Source organism: Parasteatoda tepidariorum, chromosome 5 (genome assembly GCF_043381705.1).
Source record: "Parasteatoda tepidariorum isolate YZ-2023 chromosome 5, CAS_Ptep_4.0, whole genome shotgun sequence".
Classification (NCBI taxonomy): Eukaryota; Metazoa; Arthropoda; class Arachnida; order Araneae; family Theridiidae; genus Parasteatoda; species Parasteatoda tepidariorum.
Window position 1 is genome coordinate 72914688 of NC_092208.1, and position 20465 is coordinate 72935152.

Genomic DNA, 20465 nt, shown 5'->3' on the forward strand with positions numbered 1-20465 from the left:
GGAGCAAAAACATTTTTTACTTAATAAAAAAAATACCGGAAATTAGAACAAGATAAAAGTGTTATGTAGGAAGCATTTACCCACAGAATGTAATCAAGGTTTCAATAAAAATATCGAAGCGAGATTTTTTTCATTTGTTTAAATTGTGTGACAAACCTCGATATTTGATATAAAATCATGAAAATACGAAACACAATGTGCTATCTTAAATCACGTAAATAGGAATCACGATGTGTGATTTCAAACCATGTGAATGTAATTTTGAATCGCGTTTGCATTGATAGGAAAAGGCATAAAAAATTTTTTTTTTTTTTTTCTCGAGAGTTTTAAAAAACTTTTTGAAGAGGCAGGTTTTTTCTTTTTTAGTAATAGTAAAAAATTTACAAATTTCTCGCCAACGGCATTCATGTATATTATACAGTCTGATTATTAGACACACTCAGTTATCCTGATTTGCATCCGAGTAATTTATTTGTGACTTTATTTCAACTTAAATTAGCTATATTGAGATTTCCAAATACGAAATCATGATTTGTTAAATCTCATCAATATGACTCTTGATGCGCAATTTAAAAACATTTTAATTATGAATCTGGGCATTGAATTGTAAAGAAAGAATTAAGTCACACCAATCAGACAGATGGATTTTGGAATTATGCAAAAATGAACGCTAGAAAAGTTGTTTCAAACACCGTCAATCTTATTTTATAATGACCTCTATTTTGCTTCTTTTATTTATTTGTTTTTGCTAATGATCCACAAGATAAAAAGTTAATGTGGGATTCTATTTTTAACAATTTTACCTTTAATGTTTGAGAAAGTTTAACTAATAAAATAATCTCGAAATTTCTTTTTCCGGACACATATTTGGCTGGTCAATCAGTTTTATGAATATACAACACTGTAAAGAACACAGCATCCAGCTAAGTTAAAATATTTTTCACTAGCATGAGAAAGATATAAAATAAACAAACATTCAATTTCTAAATTAACTAGAAAAAAGGTATTTACAAGTTTTTAAACAATACGAAATAACAGTAAAATTTAAACTGATTAAACCATGTTCAAAATTTAAAACTGTATTCACAGTTTAAATTACAATGAGACATTTCAAGGTACACTTGATTTTTAAGGGCATCATTAATTGATGCAAATTACAAAAAACACAAACATTTTTATGAAAAGAAAATTTCTTACCACAAAAATAAAGATGTAGCCATATTAAAGACTAAAAATCAGATCATTTCAACAACATTTAAAAATATTTGTGATTCTTTGAAAAATACAGCTACTTGCTCAACCCTTTTAGGGGCAGTGGAATAAAAACTGTTCCACTTATCCTTGACAATACAAATTATTAAAATTCCAGTAATTCCTTTTTAATTGCAAGTTTTTATCAATCGCTCTAAATTTTGAAAAAATATTAAAATAAGTAGCTTACGTCATTATGGGAGTACATACGATAACCACAATTCTTATGGTACTCCTTGTTGAAAATTTTTGATTAAATTTTCTAGCCCCACAAAGGGTTAATATCAAAGCATGATGCAACTTAAATTTTGCAAATTAAACTAGCTAAAATTTTAAATAAATACAAAAAAATAAAAAATTTATCCTCAAACCCTGATATTTTTATTAGTAAGCACAACAAAGTGAAATTTTTTTTATCAATGCCGACTCATATACATTTTTTCACAATCATTATAAAGTATCAAGAGCACGGAAATGTTCATTACTACGACTTTTACAAATAGCACCAACAATCAATGTGTATATTGAGGTACAAACATTTTTCATGAGAAAACATTTCTTAACGTAAGTGATAAATATTTTTAAAAATCGTCAGTTGATAAAAAGTATAATTTGTGAACTTTTCAATAATGCAATTCTTTGTAAGTAAACAAACTTGACATTTCTACTTTTGTATGGAAAAGATAATGGTATATATTTTAACACTAACATTATAATTTTTTAAGAAAACAAGTATGTTTCACTACTTTGATTCTTTGCAAACATTGTCAAACAACTGGTATATTAAGGCACAAACACTCTTAATAAAAATAATTTCTTAACACATTTAGAAAAAGCTATGAAGAATACTGCTTTATACCATGTAAAATACAATTTCATATAAATTTGCGAACTTTTTAAAAATGTAACCTTTTTCAAACTGTTTTGTACAAATTTTCTAGTATAATTAAGTAATATCAAACTTTGCATTTGCTGTAACACACAGATTTATGAAGCTAAGACTTCATATCAATGGTAAGAGACATTCATTTATCTTTGAACCCCAAATATTTCACACAAACACGATTTAGATTTAAGGGGACACGGGACCTTTCAAATGAAAACTTATGAAAACTTGTTTTTTAATTTAATTTTACTATTATGAACATAATTTATTTATCTTTTAGCATATTTTAGGAAATAGGCCAAGTAAAAACAATTTTGGTCAAAATTTTTTTAAAAATTNGCTATAAAGAATACTGCTTTATACCATGTAAAATACAATTTCATATAAATTTGCGAACTTTTTAAAAATGTAACCTTTTTCAAACTGTTTTGTACAAATTTTCTAGTATAATTAAGTAATATCAAACTTTGCATTTGCTGTAACACACAGATTTATGAAGCTAAGACTTCATATCAATGGTAAGAGACATTCATTTATCTTTGAACCCCAAATATTTTACACTAACAGGATTTAGATTTAAGGCAGAAATTATTCCAGATTTATGAAGCTAAGACTTCAAATCAATGGTAAGAGGCATTGATTTATCTTCGAACCCCAATTCTTTTATACAAACATGATCACGCAATTTGGATTTAAGGCTGAAATTCTTTCCACAGTCGGCACATGAAAATGGTCTCTCACCAGTATGCAAGCGATAATGGCGACTCATATCTGTTTTTGCGCTGAACTTTCGCCCACACTTGTCACAAGAAAATGGCTTTTCTCCTGTGTGAACACGAACGTGGATTTTTAATTTATCTTTTCTATAGAACTCTTTTCCGCAATACTCACAGTTGAAATATTTTTCTCCAGTATGCAAGCGTGAATGTCGAACTAGATCATTCTTACGACTAAACTTTTTCCCACATTCGACACAAACAAATGGTTTTTCTCCACTATGAGAATGCGAGTGGCGTGACAGATCTTTTTTCTCGTAGAAACTCTTATCACAGAGGTCACAGTCAAAGTTTCTCTCACCTCGATGGGTCTTAGAGTGGCGTATCAACTCATTTTTTTCATTGAATCTTTTGGAACATAAGGCACATTTATGGGCTTGATACATCGTATGTCGACGCTGATGTTTTTTAAGACTCGACAGATAGCCAAACTTCCTTGTGCAGAACTCGCAACAAATAGTCTTTGTCCCTGAAAAGTTGCAAAGATGACGCAGGAGCTCAATTTCATCATTGAATTCTTCTCCACACTGCTCACACGCCGGGATTTCATCACCAACATGGATGGAAATGTGTTTTTGGAAGTTGACAATTTTATCCGTAACATAAGAGCAACGGTCGCATTTCAACTCAGGTAGCTTATCAGAACTATCATGGTTACTTATTTTGCCCCAAGAAAACAGTTGTGCAGAGCGGAATATCATGTTCCACACATGTTCTACAAAATAAAAATATATTAAATTACATAAACAGTATCGAAAAAATAAATGCTGATAAGTTTCTAGATATTTAACAACAAGAAAAGATTGCATCAATATCTAGTAAAAGAAATATGGTAAAATTAGAAAGTAAATTTTGCATAACTTACAAAAAATTATTAGAGGATAATTCTTAAAAGTAAAGTATAGCAATTCTTAAAAGTAAAAGTTTAAGTAAAGTAAATTCAGCCTTATTTTATTGAAAACTAAATGCTTCAAATTATAACAATAATAAATTTTATCAAATACATTTGCACAAAATTTTGATTTGTCGCTCAAAAAACAGAGATTCATAACTTTTATTTTCAGCATCTCAAACTTAATAACTCAATGCCCCTCCCCTCTCCCCTCCTAAAAAAATCATTGAATTTTTCTTTGTTGATTTTAAAACATTTCTTCTCAATTGATTTTTATTTTTAAAACAATAAATAGTTGCAATATTTAAAATGTAGCAAACGACAATATTAACAAAAAAAATAGTAGAAGTTTTAAAATTATTTGTCCAGCAAATATTTTTTTTAAAAATATTTTTTTAAGGGTTTCTCAATCGTTTTAAAATTAGGGTTTGTGGGTGCAGATTGAGGGTTTTAATCTCCTTAAAGGGGCATATATCTTGGAAAGGTTAATTAATATGAGAATTAACAAAAAAGCGGTCCTTTTATTTTTGAAAAACTTGAACACCTACAGGCTATGAACTATCTTTTTTAAGTAACATAATAAGAAATGTTAATACATTTCATGGATAATATATCATTTCACATTTTTCATATAGAGAATAGAAGGACTGTGTTATTTTACCTTATAGATAACAGTCTCCTAAAAATTAATCAAAGCAAAATAAATGTAAAAGAAAAGTTAATATGAAATAATAATTAGTGCTGTCTCAAAAACAAGGCAACTGACATTTTAATATTAGATCAAGCTCAATTCTTGAATCAGTCAAGTTTTTATATAATAATAAAAAAAAGAAGCATAAAACATTAATTTAAATAATATTTTAGGAATAGTAACTTTAGGAACATAAATTACTACAATAGCATTATTAACAAGAATAAAAATCAAAATAAGTAAGTATTAACTAAATAGTAACTAAACTATTCTAGCAAACAATAAAACAATGTATAAAAATTAAACTAATTAGGAATCACTATTTATAAAAATAAAAGAGAAATATGAAATATAGCTAACACAAAAATAAAATATAACAAAATATGAATTGCCATCACTAGGTATAATAAAAACAATTTTTGACAAGAGATAAAGATATTAAAATGCAAATTTATACACCATATCAGTTACTATATCTAATGTTAATGCATCAAACATATATTATTATATATATAAGCACAATTTTAAAGCGGTGACTAGCTATTTTTTATTAGCACAAACATCTGAAATAAGAAAAAAACTAGTTATTATTAAAATAAATAAAAATAATGTAACAGGTAAAATATAATAAAAAATAAATAAAGAAAACAAAAATATTGGAGCTTAGTAGTTNTAAAGCGGTGACTAGCTATTTTTTATTAGCACAAACATCTGAAATAAGAAAAAAACTAGTTATTATTAAAATAAATAAAAATAATGTAACAGGTAAAATATAATAAAAAATAAATAAATAAAACAAAAATATTGGAGCTTGGTAGTTACTTTATATACAATATATTTAATTTGCCCTAAGAAATTAAAATACAAAGCCTAGGAAAAAAACAAATAAAATAACAATTGAGAAATTATGAAAGAAGTATTTATGCATTTAATAATTAAATCTAATAAAAATTGAAACACACAAAATAAGTAGCTGAAATAAAGCAATAACTAATGATATACACATTAAAAAAAATGTAGTTAAAATATAATTTCCAACTCCATAACTCCAGAAAATACATATGATGAATAATACAACTCCAGAAAAGTTTATTAGTTTAAATAAATATCTGAAATAAAATTTTTATTTTAATTTTAAACAGGACATTATATCCCAGGACAATATATGTTAAAAATACTGTTAAATACTTAATGATACAGTAAATTAATAAAGACAAAAATGCAGTTAGTCCTTATTTTGATGCATAACAGATTAATAAATGAAAATACAGTAAAATATTATAGTAGAATCTTTCGATGAGACAATTCAGAAATAAAAGACAAATTTATAATTAACAATTAAACATCCTAAATTTCAAACTGAAAATATTAATTCACAAAAAATACATTCAAGTGTAAAAAAGCTAGATGAACAAAAAAAGTTAAAAGTCATCAAAATTGTAAGAAACTGGAATTAAGAAAAAAAAAAAAAAAAAANAAAAAAAAAAAAAAAAAAAAAAAAAAAAAAATCTGGATGTAATTAATAAATAGTCATAAATAAATACAATTATATAGATAAATTAAGTGACATATCAAAAACCAAAACTTAATTATTAATCATTCCAAAAATAGAATAAAACAAAAAGAAGAACCTGAAAAATAAATATATTATTTAAAACAAAATTATAAAAATGGTTTACCGTTCAAGAACAGTGCAGCGAATTTAGTGAGAGAAATTATACAGATGCAAAACAAATCCATACTGGTTAAAAAATCATGATGATAATTAAAATAAATTGTTTACTTTTAGGAAGTACTTCAACAATATTTAACAACACAATATACGCGCAAAAATCTCTGTAATCATGATAATTAGATAAATTTGTGCAACAAAATAAGTAACAGATAAAAATAAAATATTCTTCACTTTATTAACTAAAAATTGAACTACTCACTAAATTCTCAAAAAAGAACAGTAAATCATGCAAATTTAAAATATATATAACCATAACATTATTCATTAATTTAAACTGTGTACTTCATAATTAAGAAATGAAAATTTTAGTACTAGGAAAATAAATAGTGCTGCAGACAATATTCCCTGCAATGGTGCAATCATGGAAATAAAACATTAAAAGTCTCTTTTAGAGTTTAAAAGAAAGAAAGTTATTATAATTTTGTTGCAATGAATAATGTATTTCTTAAGAAATTCAATTTTCTCATAATGTAAAATGTTTTAATTTCTAAACCGTATATACATTTAGAGATTACAGTTTATAAACCTATTGAAACTAATACTGTTGCATTTGCATTATATACACTAGTGGTTTCCGACTAGTATCCAATGGTATCTTTTTTTATTACCAATGGAGCAAAGTATACTTACTAAAAATGTCAGTACATTTTTTAGAAGATCTATATGGGTTTTATGTAGTTTTGTTTGTGAATATATTCCACTTTAAAGTTTCCATGAAAGTTAATGCATCGACTTGTGTACCATTTCCCCTTAAAAACAAGCAAAATTACTTTAATTCATTAATTAAAAAGAAAGATTTCCTAATCTGTGAGATTTTGACTTGAAATTTACATTAATGTTTGAGAGTATATAATTGTACAAAATTGTAATTTTTAACACTATAATTTATCATGAAGCTTGATAGAAGCAGCCTTGCAAATACTTTTAAGAAAACAAAACTTGAAATGGACATTTGATTCATTAAGCGGACATCTGCTATTTAATTTCCCCCTGAACATTTTATAGGCTATTTTCCATCCTCATTTTGTAGTATTTTAAAGGTTTCTTAATTTTAATTATCTGAATATCTGTTATCAATAATTCAGGACATAAAAATGCAAACTTCTCATATAATTCATAATTAATGGAAATTTCTTGGATCGGTACCAAAGATAAAATAATCATCAAGTTTTGGCAATTTCTGGGCAGTGGCTCACAAGTAATTATGAAAAATTCTGTATTACGACCTGAGGCAGAATAATCCCCAAACCTTGGCAACCTTTGAGCTGTGTCCTCCCCAAGAAACAATCAATAAACATCAGTCAAGAGGACCAATTTGAGGGGTATAACACGCAGCTATCCTCAGACAAACCTTCTTGTCTTCTTCTTTTATTAAAATAACAAGTTTAAAATCTATTTGGAGCCTGGGCGTTTATGGTTGACATAACAGATCAGATACGGAAATATTTCCGAATATTGGATATGTTATATAGTAGCTCCCTATGTTAGATAGTAGACGAATTTTTTCGTAGCACTTGTAAATGTTAGCATATTAAACAAACATAAGAGAAAAATTAGAAATTGGCATTATCTCATTTAATCAAATTACAATAACGAAAAACGGCATAGCCTTAAAAGTAAGAAGGACGATTACTTATGACAATCTTTATTCATAATAATGAAACAAAAATACTGATTTTGTTTACTTATTTCATAAAACAACAAGGCATGCATTTATAGATATCACTTAATGAGCCTAATAATAATTTTACAAGGCATTTAGTTACAATAGAAAATGTCAAAAAACCATTCAGTAAACTTAAAATATAAACAATATAACATTTCAGTTAATAATAGTAATGACAACAAAATATAAAGTCGGTCCTCTCGATTCACGTAGTGTGGAAATTTTGTCTAAACATTTAACAATTCATTATATCCTTGCTAAAATTTAAACCACTGAAATAAAAAGAAATAAGTTAAAGTTAATGGAAAAATAATTATGAATAAAATATTATAATTTATATGGCAATCTTTTCGTGAACTGAGAAATTTTTTTTATAATAATAAGGGTTCACAAAAACAAATGACCTAACTTTTCCATTGCCAACTTGAAATAGCTCATAAAAGTAAATTAAAAAAAAAATCAGATTTTGTCAGTTATTAAAACAAGCATGCCTTTTAAAAAATTTTTTTTGTTGCAATTTAATTATTTCTTTATTTATACATTAAGTACTTTTATTTTAATGTTACATCTATCAAAATGTGGCATTAAAGACAGGCGCGTTGTTCAATATGGCAGCTGCTTGTTTTTTTTCTTGGAATTGTTGACGTTTGTGTGTTTGTGTACTAGATTCCTAAATTATAAGAAATAAATTTATCATATAAGCTCTAAAAAGAGTATCGTATTTTTTTTGAAATGTAATGGAACGTTTTTAATGTGGGCAAGCATTTTTACCATGCTTTGTTTTGTGTTAAATTTTTTTATATAGCTACATTAACAATAGATCACGATTTTTATTCCTGTTACTGCTTGCAAAGTTTTATATTTAGTGCTGTTAATGCGGTATAATGAACACTATTTAATGAGTTGTCTGATTATCCGTGATCATTATTATGGATATCTCTTGCGGAAATATTACTGAAATATAATTGAATTGCTCTTTTTATAAAATATTTGCAACTTCTTGATTGTGTATGATGTCTTGGTGTACGATTGCGTTCATGAACCTTAATTTATGAGAAATACTTTGATCTTAAATATTTGAAAGGAAAGTTATATAATTTTTAAAGCGTATATGAACATTCTCATTGGGGGGCAAGAATTTCTATGCTGTTGTATTTTGTGTTTAGCTACGTTTAAAATAGGTCACGATTTTTATTCCTGCTGTTGCGGGCAGAAGTTTTATGTCTAGTTCCTGCTGTTTATATATATGCGAAATATTTGGTATTTTATTTAAATATGTGATTATCCGTATTTCTTATGTTCATATTGCATAATTATGATTTATTGTTCACTGTCATGATATATAAAATATTTGCTAGCTCTCGATTTTGTAAATAAACATTTTAAAGCACCTTATTGTTAATATTAGTTTTATTTAATTAGTTTCTAATATTTCAAATAACCAGTGTATGGTTTCAATAAACTATGTGCATAGTTTTGTATGTGGTCATTATTTTTCTGGTCAAGCTTGGCCCTTTTGAAAGAGAAGTGGATAATAACAGTGGATAGAATAATGTGGCAGGGATATTTCCATTTTGGTATCTGTTTGAACCAATTACCATCGTCAGGCAATACAATAGTCTTTTATACTTGCAAAACTTTTTATAAAAATAATTAAAGATTTGCCCAAAAGTTATACCCTTTAAGTTGGTCCCTCTTTTATTCGTAGGGAGAATTCTGTTAAGTACCAAGAGGAATATCTTCCCATTGCGGCAATGTATGTAATTTCTATTTATGCATCACTTATGAGTTAAATGCATCACACATTCTTTTACAGTTTTAAATTTAAATGATATTGAAAAATACACTGTTACTACTATATCTTGTTGCCTATGAATTAGTCTATAATAGCCTTGTTAAATAATGATTGTTTTGATAACTTATCAACATTTATTTAAATTATTTTATGGGTTATTACTCTAATCTACATTTCTCTTTAAATAATTTTGATCAATTTTTTGAATTTTTTTCAGATTTAACTGTGTTACTATTACGTTTGATTACTATTATAGCAAAATTATCTGTTCTAAAATGTTTCTTGCATATTGATGTTTGCTAATAAGCTATTTTTGAAAGAATATTAAGTATATTTATCATTTTATGTTGAAACAATTTTCTGCAATTTGATTCAGATTATTTTAACGGTATTTTTGTTTTATTAGTAAAACTGTTGAAATTATTATTATTTTCAGATGTTGACATCCAAAGTGATTTGTTTTCTTCGCAAAGTATGGATGTACTTGAAGCTATCCAGCCAAACCAATTGATATTACCTCACGATGAAAACCTAGAGATGGTTCCATCTATGCAACTAGACTATAACGAAGAATATGTTTGTGAGTTTTGTCAAAAGTCTTTTAAGAGGAAATCCTATTTAGTGAGCCACATTCGGACACACACCGGTGATAAACCATTCAAGTGTAGGTTCTGTCCAAAAGCTTTTGCTTCTCAATCTAACTTAATGCGACATATTTGTATTCACACAGGTGAGAGACCATATGCTTGTAGAGCATGTAATCGTGGGTTTATAAGGAGAGATCAATTTATCTATCATGTTTGTAGAGCAAATCTTTAGAATTAATTTATGGTAATTAATGTAGAAACAATCAATGTCAGTGTTTATTATATAGAAATGTTATTAGCAAATAAATGATCAAAACTTTATTCCATAGAACTTTTAAAATCTATTTCATAAAACCAATTGTATTTTATATGAACATAAAGTATGTATACTGCTATTTTTAATATTTTGTTGCACAAGAATTACGGTTGAATTACTTTCTAGTCGCTTTTATAACTTGTACTCAATTTCAAATGTTTTTTTTTTTTTGCATGTTATTTTTTAAATTTTTTTTGCAATTTATAGTGAATTTTAATTTAAAAATAAATTATTTATTACGACTGTTTTATATATTTTTTCTGGTCTTAGTTACATTTCATTATTAAAACATTTGTTTTTTCCCCCCAGAAATTTAATTACTTTTTCATGAATGAAAATAATTTTGTTTGTATAATTGTATAGTATTGTAGTCTTAATCTTTTTTTTTTCTGACCCAAAAATATTAAAAAAATCTCTTTTTTGTGTGTGTGTGCATTACTCCTTGTTAAAAATGAAATGTAATGGTATTTTTATTTTAAAATAAATATCTGCAATAATTCTATGTTATTTTATTTATTTTCTGCAAAATCTTCATTTTTTTGTAATTGAACTTTTCTAATTCAAGTTTGACTAACTGTTCATTTTCTTAAGATTGGTTTCTCTTTTAATCTTGCTATCCAAAGTTCTCATGATGTGAAATTTGAACAATAGTTCAAAAAATTGTAAATGTAAAATTTTTCCATCAACTTATTCAAATCATCAATCTATTGCTTTAGGATCAAATTGTTTGAAATTTTTAATATCTAATAGTAAATTTTTTCTTTAATAAATTATTAAAATTCTTTATTCTGCATGTTTTTTTAATTATAAATAATTTTTTCTTTTCAACTTTTTGCTTATGGATGGTACAATAAGGTGGAAACTTAGTTAACATTTTTTTGAAATTCTTCATATATAATAACCAAATAATGAGTTAGTCTTAGTCTAGAATTTTTTTTAATTTCTAGTCACTAAATTAAACTCAATTCTAAATTCTATTAAATAAACTTATTTAAGTAACACTTTTTTGACGAAACAGAACTAGACTTCTGGTAGTTTCACAATCAGATACCCTATTGAGATTCAGGTTCTCTATCTCCTCCTTTCTTGTCTTTGACATGGTTTACCCCACCTTTCTATCAGCTTGCATTGAGCACATTGTTTAGATTTAGCTCAATTAAGATGTTTTTTTTCCCTCTTGTCATTAAATTCTACATTCAACTTAACTCTACATTGAAGAATCAAAGTAAAATTTAAACTGTTATCTGAAGTTGCTTGTAGCAATTTTTTCCCTTCCTTTAAAATGATTGTTATGTATTCAAAGAAAGAATTTTCTCTTTATGAGTTTTTTTTTTAAAGGAACTTTTATTTACAAAATAGCCACTGTATACTTATGAACAACAAATTAATTATGCATCTTAAGTAACCAATACAATTTAAAAGTAAAAATTTCAATTTTTGATGCTGACTATGTAGTTGGTTGTTTTTCAGTAAAATTAATTGTGTTTTGGTGCTGTATTTTAAAATTTTTTATATGTATAACTATTTTGCAATATTTCCATTTTTGATTATTGCTTGTTTGTAATTTTACTGCTGTTTTCTTTTTCTTAGGTGATCATCAAAGTGGATCATATTTTCTTTCAAATAATCCTTTATCCGAAAGAGTGAAGATATATATGGAACCTAAAAGGATTAGTGAAGTTCAACCATTAGTTAATCCATCTCAAAAGATAAATCAAGTTAATAGATCTCCTAGTTTTAAACAATCAGTAAACTCTGCTGTGCAATTACAATGCCCTTTTTGTCCGAAACACTTCATTTACGAAAGTAAACTTGCAAGGCATATTGTTGTTCATACTGGTGATCGTCCTTTTATGTGCCATTATTGTAGTAAGAGTTTTACCCAGAAAGCTCATTTGAAAACACATTTGATTGTTCATTTAAATACTACGTGAACTAAAGCATAGTTGGCGCTTGTTTTCCTGTGCATCTGTGATCCATAAAAATCAGATTATAGAATTAGATAATAAATAAAACAAAAAGAAACATTTGTTGTCTCAATTGTCATTGCGTCTTGTAATTGTGAATATTGTAGAACCAAATGTATAATCCAAACTTGCTTGAAAAACTGGTTATGATTAGAGACATTCATATTGTTGGAATAGATAAATTTGTCCTATTTTGTTTCTTATAATTTTATGGGTAAAATTGGCAATTGTCATTTGACACCTAAATAAAATGGTCATAACGGAATTTTAAAAGCATACATGACAGAATTGAGAAATAAGTGATTTTTTTTAAAGATCCAAAGCATTTTGACATAAAAGCTTTTCCAATATTTAATTCCTAATCTAATTCCCTGAAGCCTTTTAATTTCCAATATTTAATCATCTTTCATCAGAAATTTGGCCCCTATTGTTAGGTTTTCATTTTATGTAGTTGATGTGGTAATCAGAGTTAGTTAATGAGAGGAAGCCAATTAAATATAATTTAACACTGTTTTAGACAATTTAGGTCCATTTTGTGAGTAAAAGAAAAATTACTTTGTAGGAAAAGTTTTCTCTTTAAAGCCATTAAACTGCTTCAAAACTATTAAGTTTCCGTGGCTAATATTTTTTAATTTATTTTAATCACTAGTTTGCTTAATTTTTACCTACGATTGTTAATGTTAAATATTAACACTCCATAATTTTTGTGAGCATTATGTCAAAAAGTGACAGCTAAAACTGCTATAAATTCAACAAAATTCTAAAATTGAAGCTATATGATTCTAACTAACAGACTTTGCTCAAAAACAAAATTTTCTCATTTTTATCATCACTCTGGCTTAAAATAAAACATAAAAAATTTTCAAGTTAATAAATTATTTTGCAGCAAAATTTTGTTAAATTTTTTGTTGTTTGTTTGTTGTGTTACCAATATTTTGTTAACTAATTTTAAAGTGAATTTTAACTAATATTAATAAATTTTTGTAGAAAATATGAATCTGGAATTTTTGTGTTAGGGATCGTCAGCCTTGAAATAAAAATGGGGGAAAAAACTTATTTATTTATAATTTTTTTTGTTTGAAATTTTTTTTTTCTTACATTCAATGTTTATTAAAGCATCACTTTTGAATAGGATATCAATCTTAATATTTTTTTAAAAGGCTTCTAAATTTATGATGAAGCTTAGTGAAAAATTATTTTACATTTTATGATTTGCTACATGATAAACTAATTTATTTTCATTTTACTGTTTATTAAAGTAAGTTTTTGTTTGTATTTTATTATATTCTTGGATTTCTAAGCTATTCAAATTTACTTTATTTAATATTCTTTTGCCTGCATTTCCTGTTCAACCGTTTTGTTTATATGTATTCTTACCAAGCATGTTAGAGGACTAAATACTGGGGGTTCCTGGTTCAGCTGACCATCCAACTGGAACGTCTGTTCCTGAGCCCAAGGTCAAGAAAACTTAGAAGAGCCTAGTAGGCTTTGGCCCTCTATGGGCTGTCGTGCCACCGAGTTTTAGTTTTAAGGTTAATTTGAATTTTTGATTTCCTCAAAATGTACTTTGAAATCATTACTTTTTTGTTCCCATGCATGATGTATATACTTATATATATACATGTAATATGTATATATGCATGTATATACTATGTGTATGTATATCTATATATTTTTCAACAAATATGCTATATTTAGATGTTCTGTGCATTTTCCGTACTGTTTTTTTATTCTAAGTTTTTTATCCAATAGATTTTATTGTTCCTATAAATGAATTCAATTTTAATCAGTTTTCAGATTTACAGCTTGTTTTATTTTTTGAATTAAATCTTTAAAAAGGTTTCTCTTACTGAAAGTTTTAAGGTTTATTTTGAAATTAACTGCTACAAGTAGAGAAAGTATAAATAGCAGTTAAATAAATTAATAGTAATTGTAATATCTTGCACATACTTGTTGAGTTTTCTGTTTCAGTATTTTTCATGATGTTTTGGTGTTTCTATTTAATAAAAATGTTGATATGAAACTGAACCTTCTAAAAAAAAGTATTTTAATTTTATTGGAAATGTTATTACAAATAATCACTGTATTAAGTATTTTTTAGTTAATTTTTTAAATTCTTTAAATATTATTAAATTTAGTCTGTTCAATCTAATTGCAAAATTTTTTTGTAAAAAATAAATTACATGATTTATATGCAATGATTTATTTACAAATCATTATTTATGCATAATGAATAATATTGATGCTGTTACAGTTGGTATAAATAACATTTTTTATAAAAGAAATGAAGTACTTACTGCAATTGTAAAATATGTAAAATGAGTAATATACCATAAAAATAAAGATTTTTGCTTTGCAAATAATCAAAATCATATCTTCATTTTTAGTTTTCTTTTACTTATAGATAAGACATGTGTATAGTATTTGTCAATATTTTTTGTATATTTGATTGCTGTGTACTGTATTTAATATTTTGTAAATCTTTCAGGAAATTCTTTACCATTAAACTTTGATCCCAAAAAGTGGTTTTTGAAGTCTAGCTTCGTTTCTGAGGACCATCTTATGTTAAAAGAACAGATTACAAGTCCTGCCAATCCAGCACCTCCATCTCCATCAACTTGTTTTGAGTGTACTGTGTGCAATAAAAAATTTCCATTTGAAAGTTTATTGAAAAGGCACTCATATGTTCACACTGGTGAACGTCCATTCAAATGTGAATATTGCCACAAAGGATTTTCACAGAAAGCTAATTTAAAGAGCCATATGGTTTGCCATTTTCCTAAAGATGATTTGTTCTAGTAATTTTATGTTTATAAAAAATAGTAGTATTCTCAACCTTTAAATTATCATTTCTTAGCAGTCATCTTAATTTAAAGAACCATATGGTTTGCAATTATTCTAAAGATGAATAATTTTTTTGTTAATTCTGTGTTCATAAGGAAAGTTCCCTGTCTGTAAATTTTCATTAATTTATTAGATAAGTTAATAATTCATATCATTCAATCAATATCATTCAATCATATGGTTTGCCATTTTCCAAAAGACGATTTGTTCTAGTAATTTTATGTTTATAAGAAATAGTATTATTCTCAAACTTTAAATTATCATTTCTTAGCAGTCATCTTAATTTAAAGAACCATATGGTTTGCAATTATTCTAAAGATTAATAATTTTTTGGTTAATTCTGTCTTTCTAAGGAAAGTTCCCTGTCTTTAAATTTTCATTAATTTATTGGATAAATCAATAATTCATACCATTCAATCAATATTATTTAATTCATCTCATTCAATCATTATTATTTAATTTATCTTCATGGAGAAAGTAAACTATTTGCTTTATCATGTCATAATAAATGTTTGAAAATTAGTTTTCTGTTATAATTATTTCTTTTAATTCACTTAATAAATTGGAGGGGAGGAGGGAAGTGTTACTTCTTGTAAATATGGTTATGAATTACTTTCATACTGTTAAGAATTTCTTTTATGTTCATTTCAAGAGCCATTTTGTTTATAAGGCCAAAATTCATTTGTATGTTTGTTTGTTTCTGTGTAGGAAAAAAACACCTGCCTGTCTTTGTTTTGATTTAAAGTATAATGCTTTCATTAAAGAATTTACTCAATTCTGTTCCATGTTTAATGATGTGCTTTTTCTTTTTTATTTAATTGGGCTGATTTTTCTTTTCCGATTTGAAGTTTGAATATTATTTTTATATTAATATGTTCACTGCTAATTCTTTTCATCAAGGGGGGGGGAGGGTAATGTTGAAAAATGTGCTTTTATTCATGAAAGAAAAGTTCAACTTAATTGCCTGCTTATTTTGATATTAATTATCCTTTATTAATTATTTTTTAATTAAATAATCTATGCTTTAATCTTATTCTAAAAACCTATTATTCAGAAAAATCTATTTTCCTGACTTGTCAAAGTTTTGATGATTCTGGATACAGAACTTTCCACTGTATAAAAATTCTTGTATACCTTTTTAGTATCCTTTCACTTATGTATTTACACATGTAGTATTCATTGACATCTTTTGTATATTTGATTCCTATATATATGTTTAATATTTTGTACATCTTCTAGGAAATTCTTTACCGTTTGACTTTGATTCTAGAATGTGGTTTTCGAAGTCTAGTTTTATTTCTGAGGATCCTCTTAAGTTAGAAAAGCAGATAACAGTTAAAAATCCCTCTAAACAAGCACCTTCATCTCGACAAGCTTCTTTTGATTGTTCTGTGTGCAATAAAAAGTTTCTATTTGAAAGTGCATTGAAAAGGCACTCATATGTTCACACTGGAGAACGTCCATTCAAATGTGAACTTTGCAACAGAGGATTTTCTCAGAAAGCTAATTTACAGAGTCATATAATTTGTCATTTTCCTAAAGATAAGTTGTTCAAATAATTGTTGGTTAATTTTGTCAGTTTGTCTACTACCATGATAAAATATGTAAAATGAATATTACAATAAATAATGTTTGTTTTTCACAAAATCAAAACCTTATCCACATTTTTGTTTTATTTCGTTGATAGTAAAATTGTAAGTATGGGATTTGTTGATTATTATAGAAAGCCACATGGTTTGATAAAAAGTCACACTAAAAACGAGTACTTTTTGTTAATTGTATGTTCATAAAGGTTAGTTAAAGGTCAATCTTTAAGTTGTCATCTTCAAGCAGAAAAAGGAAAAATAAAGCTAAGTTTAATTAACTTTTTATTTAGTTAGTTTTTAAAATAATCTTTAGTTCTTAGCCTTGTTATATTGATGTCAGCTATTCTTTTCTGTAATTTATTTAGCATGAATTAAGAAAGCAAAAAATGCCTATAATGCCTTTCAACATTTCTTTTGAACTGAATTTATAGTAATAAAAGGAAGAGTAACTGAAATATTTCTTTAGCTATTGTCTGGAATTATGAGTTCCTGAACTAGCTCAGTCTTCCTCAGAATTAAATTCTATTTATAACCATTGAAGTATTCTAATACTAAATCAGTAGTAATTTTTATTTTCTGAAATTTTGTACAAGTTTACTTCGGAAATCAATAAAAAAAAAAAGATTTTTTTTTCATCCCTATATCTTTGAATTTATTAATATAATTTGCTTTGTAATTTTGTAACTATTTCTTTCAATTTATTTACATTAAATGCTTTTATTTATTTATTTTAATTTTAATTATATGCATTCATGTAAAAAAAGATATTATGAAATGTAAAGCATTCATTATACTTTTAAACAGAACTTGAGTTCTTAATTTTTACAATTATAGCTGAGGTTATTCATTTTTATGATTTATAGCTGTACATCGTCTTTTAACATAATATATTTTTTAATGTTTGTTGCTGGCTATCTTAAAGGGGTTTTGCGTAGATGTTTCGTTTTGTAACAAATTATTTTATTTCAAACTATCTAAAACTTATAATTTATTACTATAACTTGTTAGTATTTAAAACTTATTACTTATTATTCTGTATAACTTGTTACTCTAACAAACTATGTTAACTAAAAAAATTCTTATATTTATGTTTTAGAACTGTTCTCCTATTTTCTAGTATATATATTTTTTTCAATTGTGAAATATATTACAATATTTTTGTGAAAGACAAATCTTTATTTTTATCATATAAGTGAAAAAAAAACCCAGACTCATTTGTTTGATAGTTTTATAAACTTTAATTGTTAATCATAATAGAAGATATTAAATGGTAGCTTTTATTGCTTATGTGTTTAATTTCAATTTCATTTTCCATTTCAATTATTTTCATTTCCAATTTAATTGTTTATTTTCAATTTAATTGGTTGTTTGTGATTCCAATTGCTATTCTAAGTTTTTTTCCGCTGGTTATAAAAATCAGCAAAACAGTAAAAACAGTTCAGAGGAAACCAAAGAATTTTTTCCCTGGGCAGTGGGAATAAGTGCTATGAAACTATATTTTATTTATTTATTAATTATTTTTTTTTGCAAAAGTTTAAAATAAAACAAGATTAAAATGTCCATCAATATATAATTGATTGTCATATTTGTAATAGTGAAATAAAATGTATTTAGACAGTTTTTTGATCATATTTTTTTCACTCTTGTTTTGCCTTAAAAGTTTGAAAAATTTGCAAGCTATAATATGGTTATTATCAAAGGATTTCTTACAATCGAAGGAAGTATTCCTAATGCTCTTAATTTAACTATGCTTTTTTTTTTCCTTTTTAACAGCAATTTGTTTCAGGGTCTGCTATTTGAATAACATTTTTCAATTCATTTGTTTATAACCCTAAATTTTTTGACTGATTAATTCTATTTGTTGTAAATTTGTTGTAAAAAGTTGCTAAACAAATTATTTGCTTTATAAAAATGTGTATTTTGAAAACTATTATTCTGTTATGATTATATCTTTCAATTCACTTTCAGGGAAAAAAGTGTCATTTCTTGAAATTTATTTATTTTATATATTGCAAATTGGCTTATGAATTCTGTTTATGAATCCAAAATATACTATAAATTATTGTTTCTAAAACCAAACTGAGTTTTAAAATACTGTTAATAAAGTTTTTTATGTTTTGTTTTAAAATTATTATTATTTTTTATCTACGCATTTTTATCTGTTCAATATATTATTTCACCCTCCGATCTATTATTGTTTTTAATTTCAGATAAAGTATTCAGAGCACTTAAAGCATCCACTGGCATAAAATTCCTGTCTAAGAAACAAGAAGATTCATTGCAAACTTTATTTACAGCTGGCTTAAGTGTTGAAAATGAAACTGGAAGTTCTTTTTCCTATGATCAAACTGCATCCAATATTTTTCAGTGTACCATATGCCAAAAAGTTTTCATGTTTGAAAGCTTATTCAAAAGGCATATGTTGATTCACACTGGTCAGCGCCCTTTTAAGTGCTCTTTGTGTAGTAAAGCTTTTAAGCAAAAAGCTCATTTGCAGTCACACATGATTTGCCATGCTAGAAATATGTATTAACTTATTTTCAATTGTTTGTGTCCCATTTTGTGTTCATGTATCAAATGTAAACTATGATTAATATTTTTGAATGGCCAAAATGTTTGCCAAGTTTTAATGGCAAGCGTGTTGAAACACTTGTGGTCATGTGTGTGTATATAGATATATATAAAGTTTATTCCAAGTACTGGGGCTGAATAGATTTATTTCACGCTTTTGCGATTTCAGTTGGCGGGATCAGTTAGTGATGTGGAAATATCCCAAATTTCTTTTCCTCTTTGTCCAAAATCCAAAAACGATGTTTGATTTGAAAAAGCAAGTTTCATGCAGAAAATTATCTATTTATTAAACTAGATAGCAGCATTTGTCTTTTTGAAAATGTTTTTATGTCTTAGTGAAAATATGTTTTGCTCATAAAATGTAATAAAACCTTTTATCTAATTATTTTGTTATTTTTTATGCAAAAATATCTATTATTGTTTTTAAGGAATGCAAAATAAGATATATTTTAAGTTATTCTTATATACTCTCTTATATTTATTTATAATATCAATAGTTGCAAATATGTAATTTTTGTTTCATAATAATTTTAGAATATAATTTAGATCATAATTTTTTTAACGTATACCATCTAACAGATTATTTAAATGTAATGCAAACTTAATTTTTTTCAAAAATATAATTGTGAGATTTGTGATAAAATTATAATATGATAGTGCTAATATTATATATATGTAATATATGGTAGTATGATAGTACTGATATTCAAACCCAGCTTCAGATTGATGAGTACCTGGCTTGTCATGGAAGTAAAGGTAGTTAGTGCACAATGCTGATCACATTGCCACAATCATGCCATTGGTAAGGAAATTGTGGAACCTTCACTTCCATGACCCTCCTGGCCCACATCAGGCTGTAGTGAGAATACTTTACTTTTCCTACTAATATTTAAGTATGCACT

The 20465-nt window shown here is 26.1% G+C and overlaps 2 protein-coding genes across 3 annotated transcripts in view; one reads left to right on the forward strand and one right to left on the reverse strand.

The window, feature by feature from the left end:
• Window positions 1-2476: 2476 nt before the first annotated feature.
• Window positions 2477-8256, reverse strand: LOC107453864 (gastrula zinc finger protein XlCGF57.1). 2 transcript variants are annotated; one of them, XM_016070856.3, is made up of 2 exons: window positions 7917-8256; window positions 2477-3628 (listed from the first exon to the last, which is right to left on the reverse strand). In XM_016070856.3, the coding sequence occupies exons 1-2, from the start codon at window positions 7942-7944 to the stop codon at window positions 2745-2747; spliced, it is 912 nt and encodes a 303-aa protein (XP_015926342.2). In that variant the 5' UTR covers window positions 7945-8256; the 3' UTR covers window positions 2477-2744. The 2 variants fall into 2 exon arrangements, with proteins under 2 accessions (XP_015926342.2, XP_042901217.1); XM_043045283.2 differs by lacking the exon at window positions 7917-8256 and adding an exon at window positions 6176-6333.
• A 138-nt stretch (window positions 8257-8394) lies between these two features.
• Window positions 8395-20465, forward strand: part of LOC107453865 (zinc finger protein Xfin) — a 40492-nt gene continuing 28421 nt past the window's right edge. Inside the window, exons 1-4 of the mRNA XM_071181075.1 lie at window positions 8395-9078; window positions 10129-10422; window positions 12186-12527; window positions 19203-19457. Coding sequence (XP_071037176.1) covers window positions 9009-9078; window positions 10129-10422; window positions 12186-12527; window positions 19203-19457 — 961 coding nt within the window. The 5' untranslated portion in view covers window positions 8395-9008. The remainder of the gene's footprint in view (window positions 9079-10128; window positions 10423-12185; window positions 12528-19202; window positions 19458-20465) is intronic.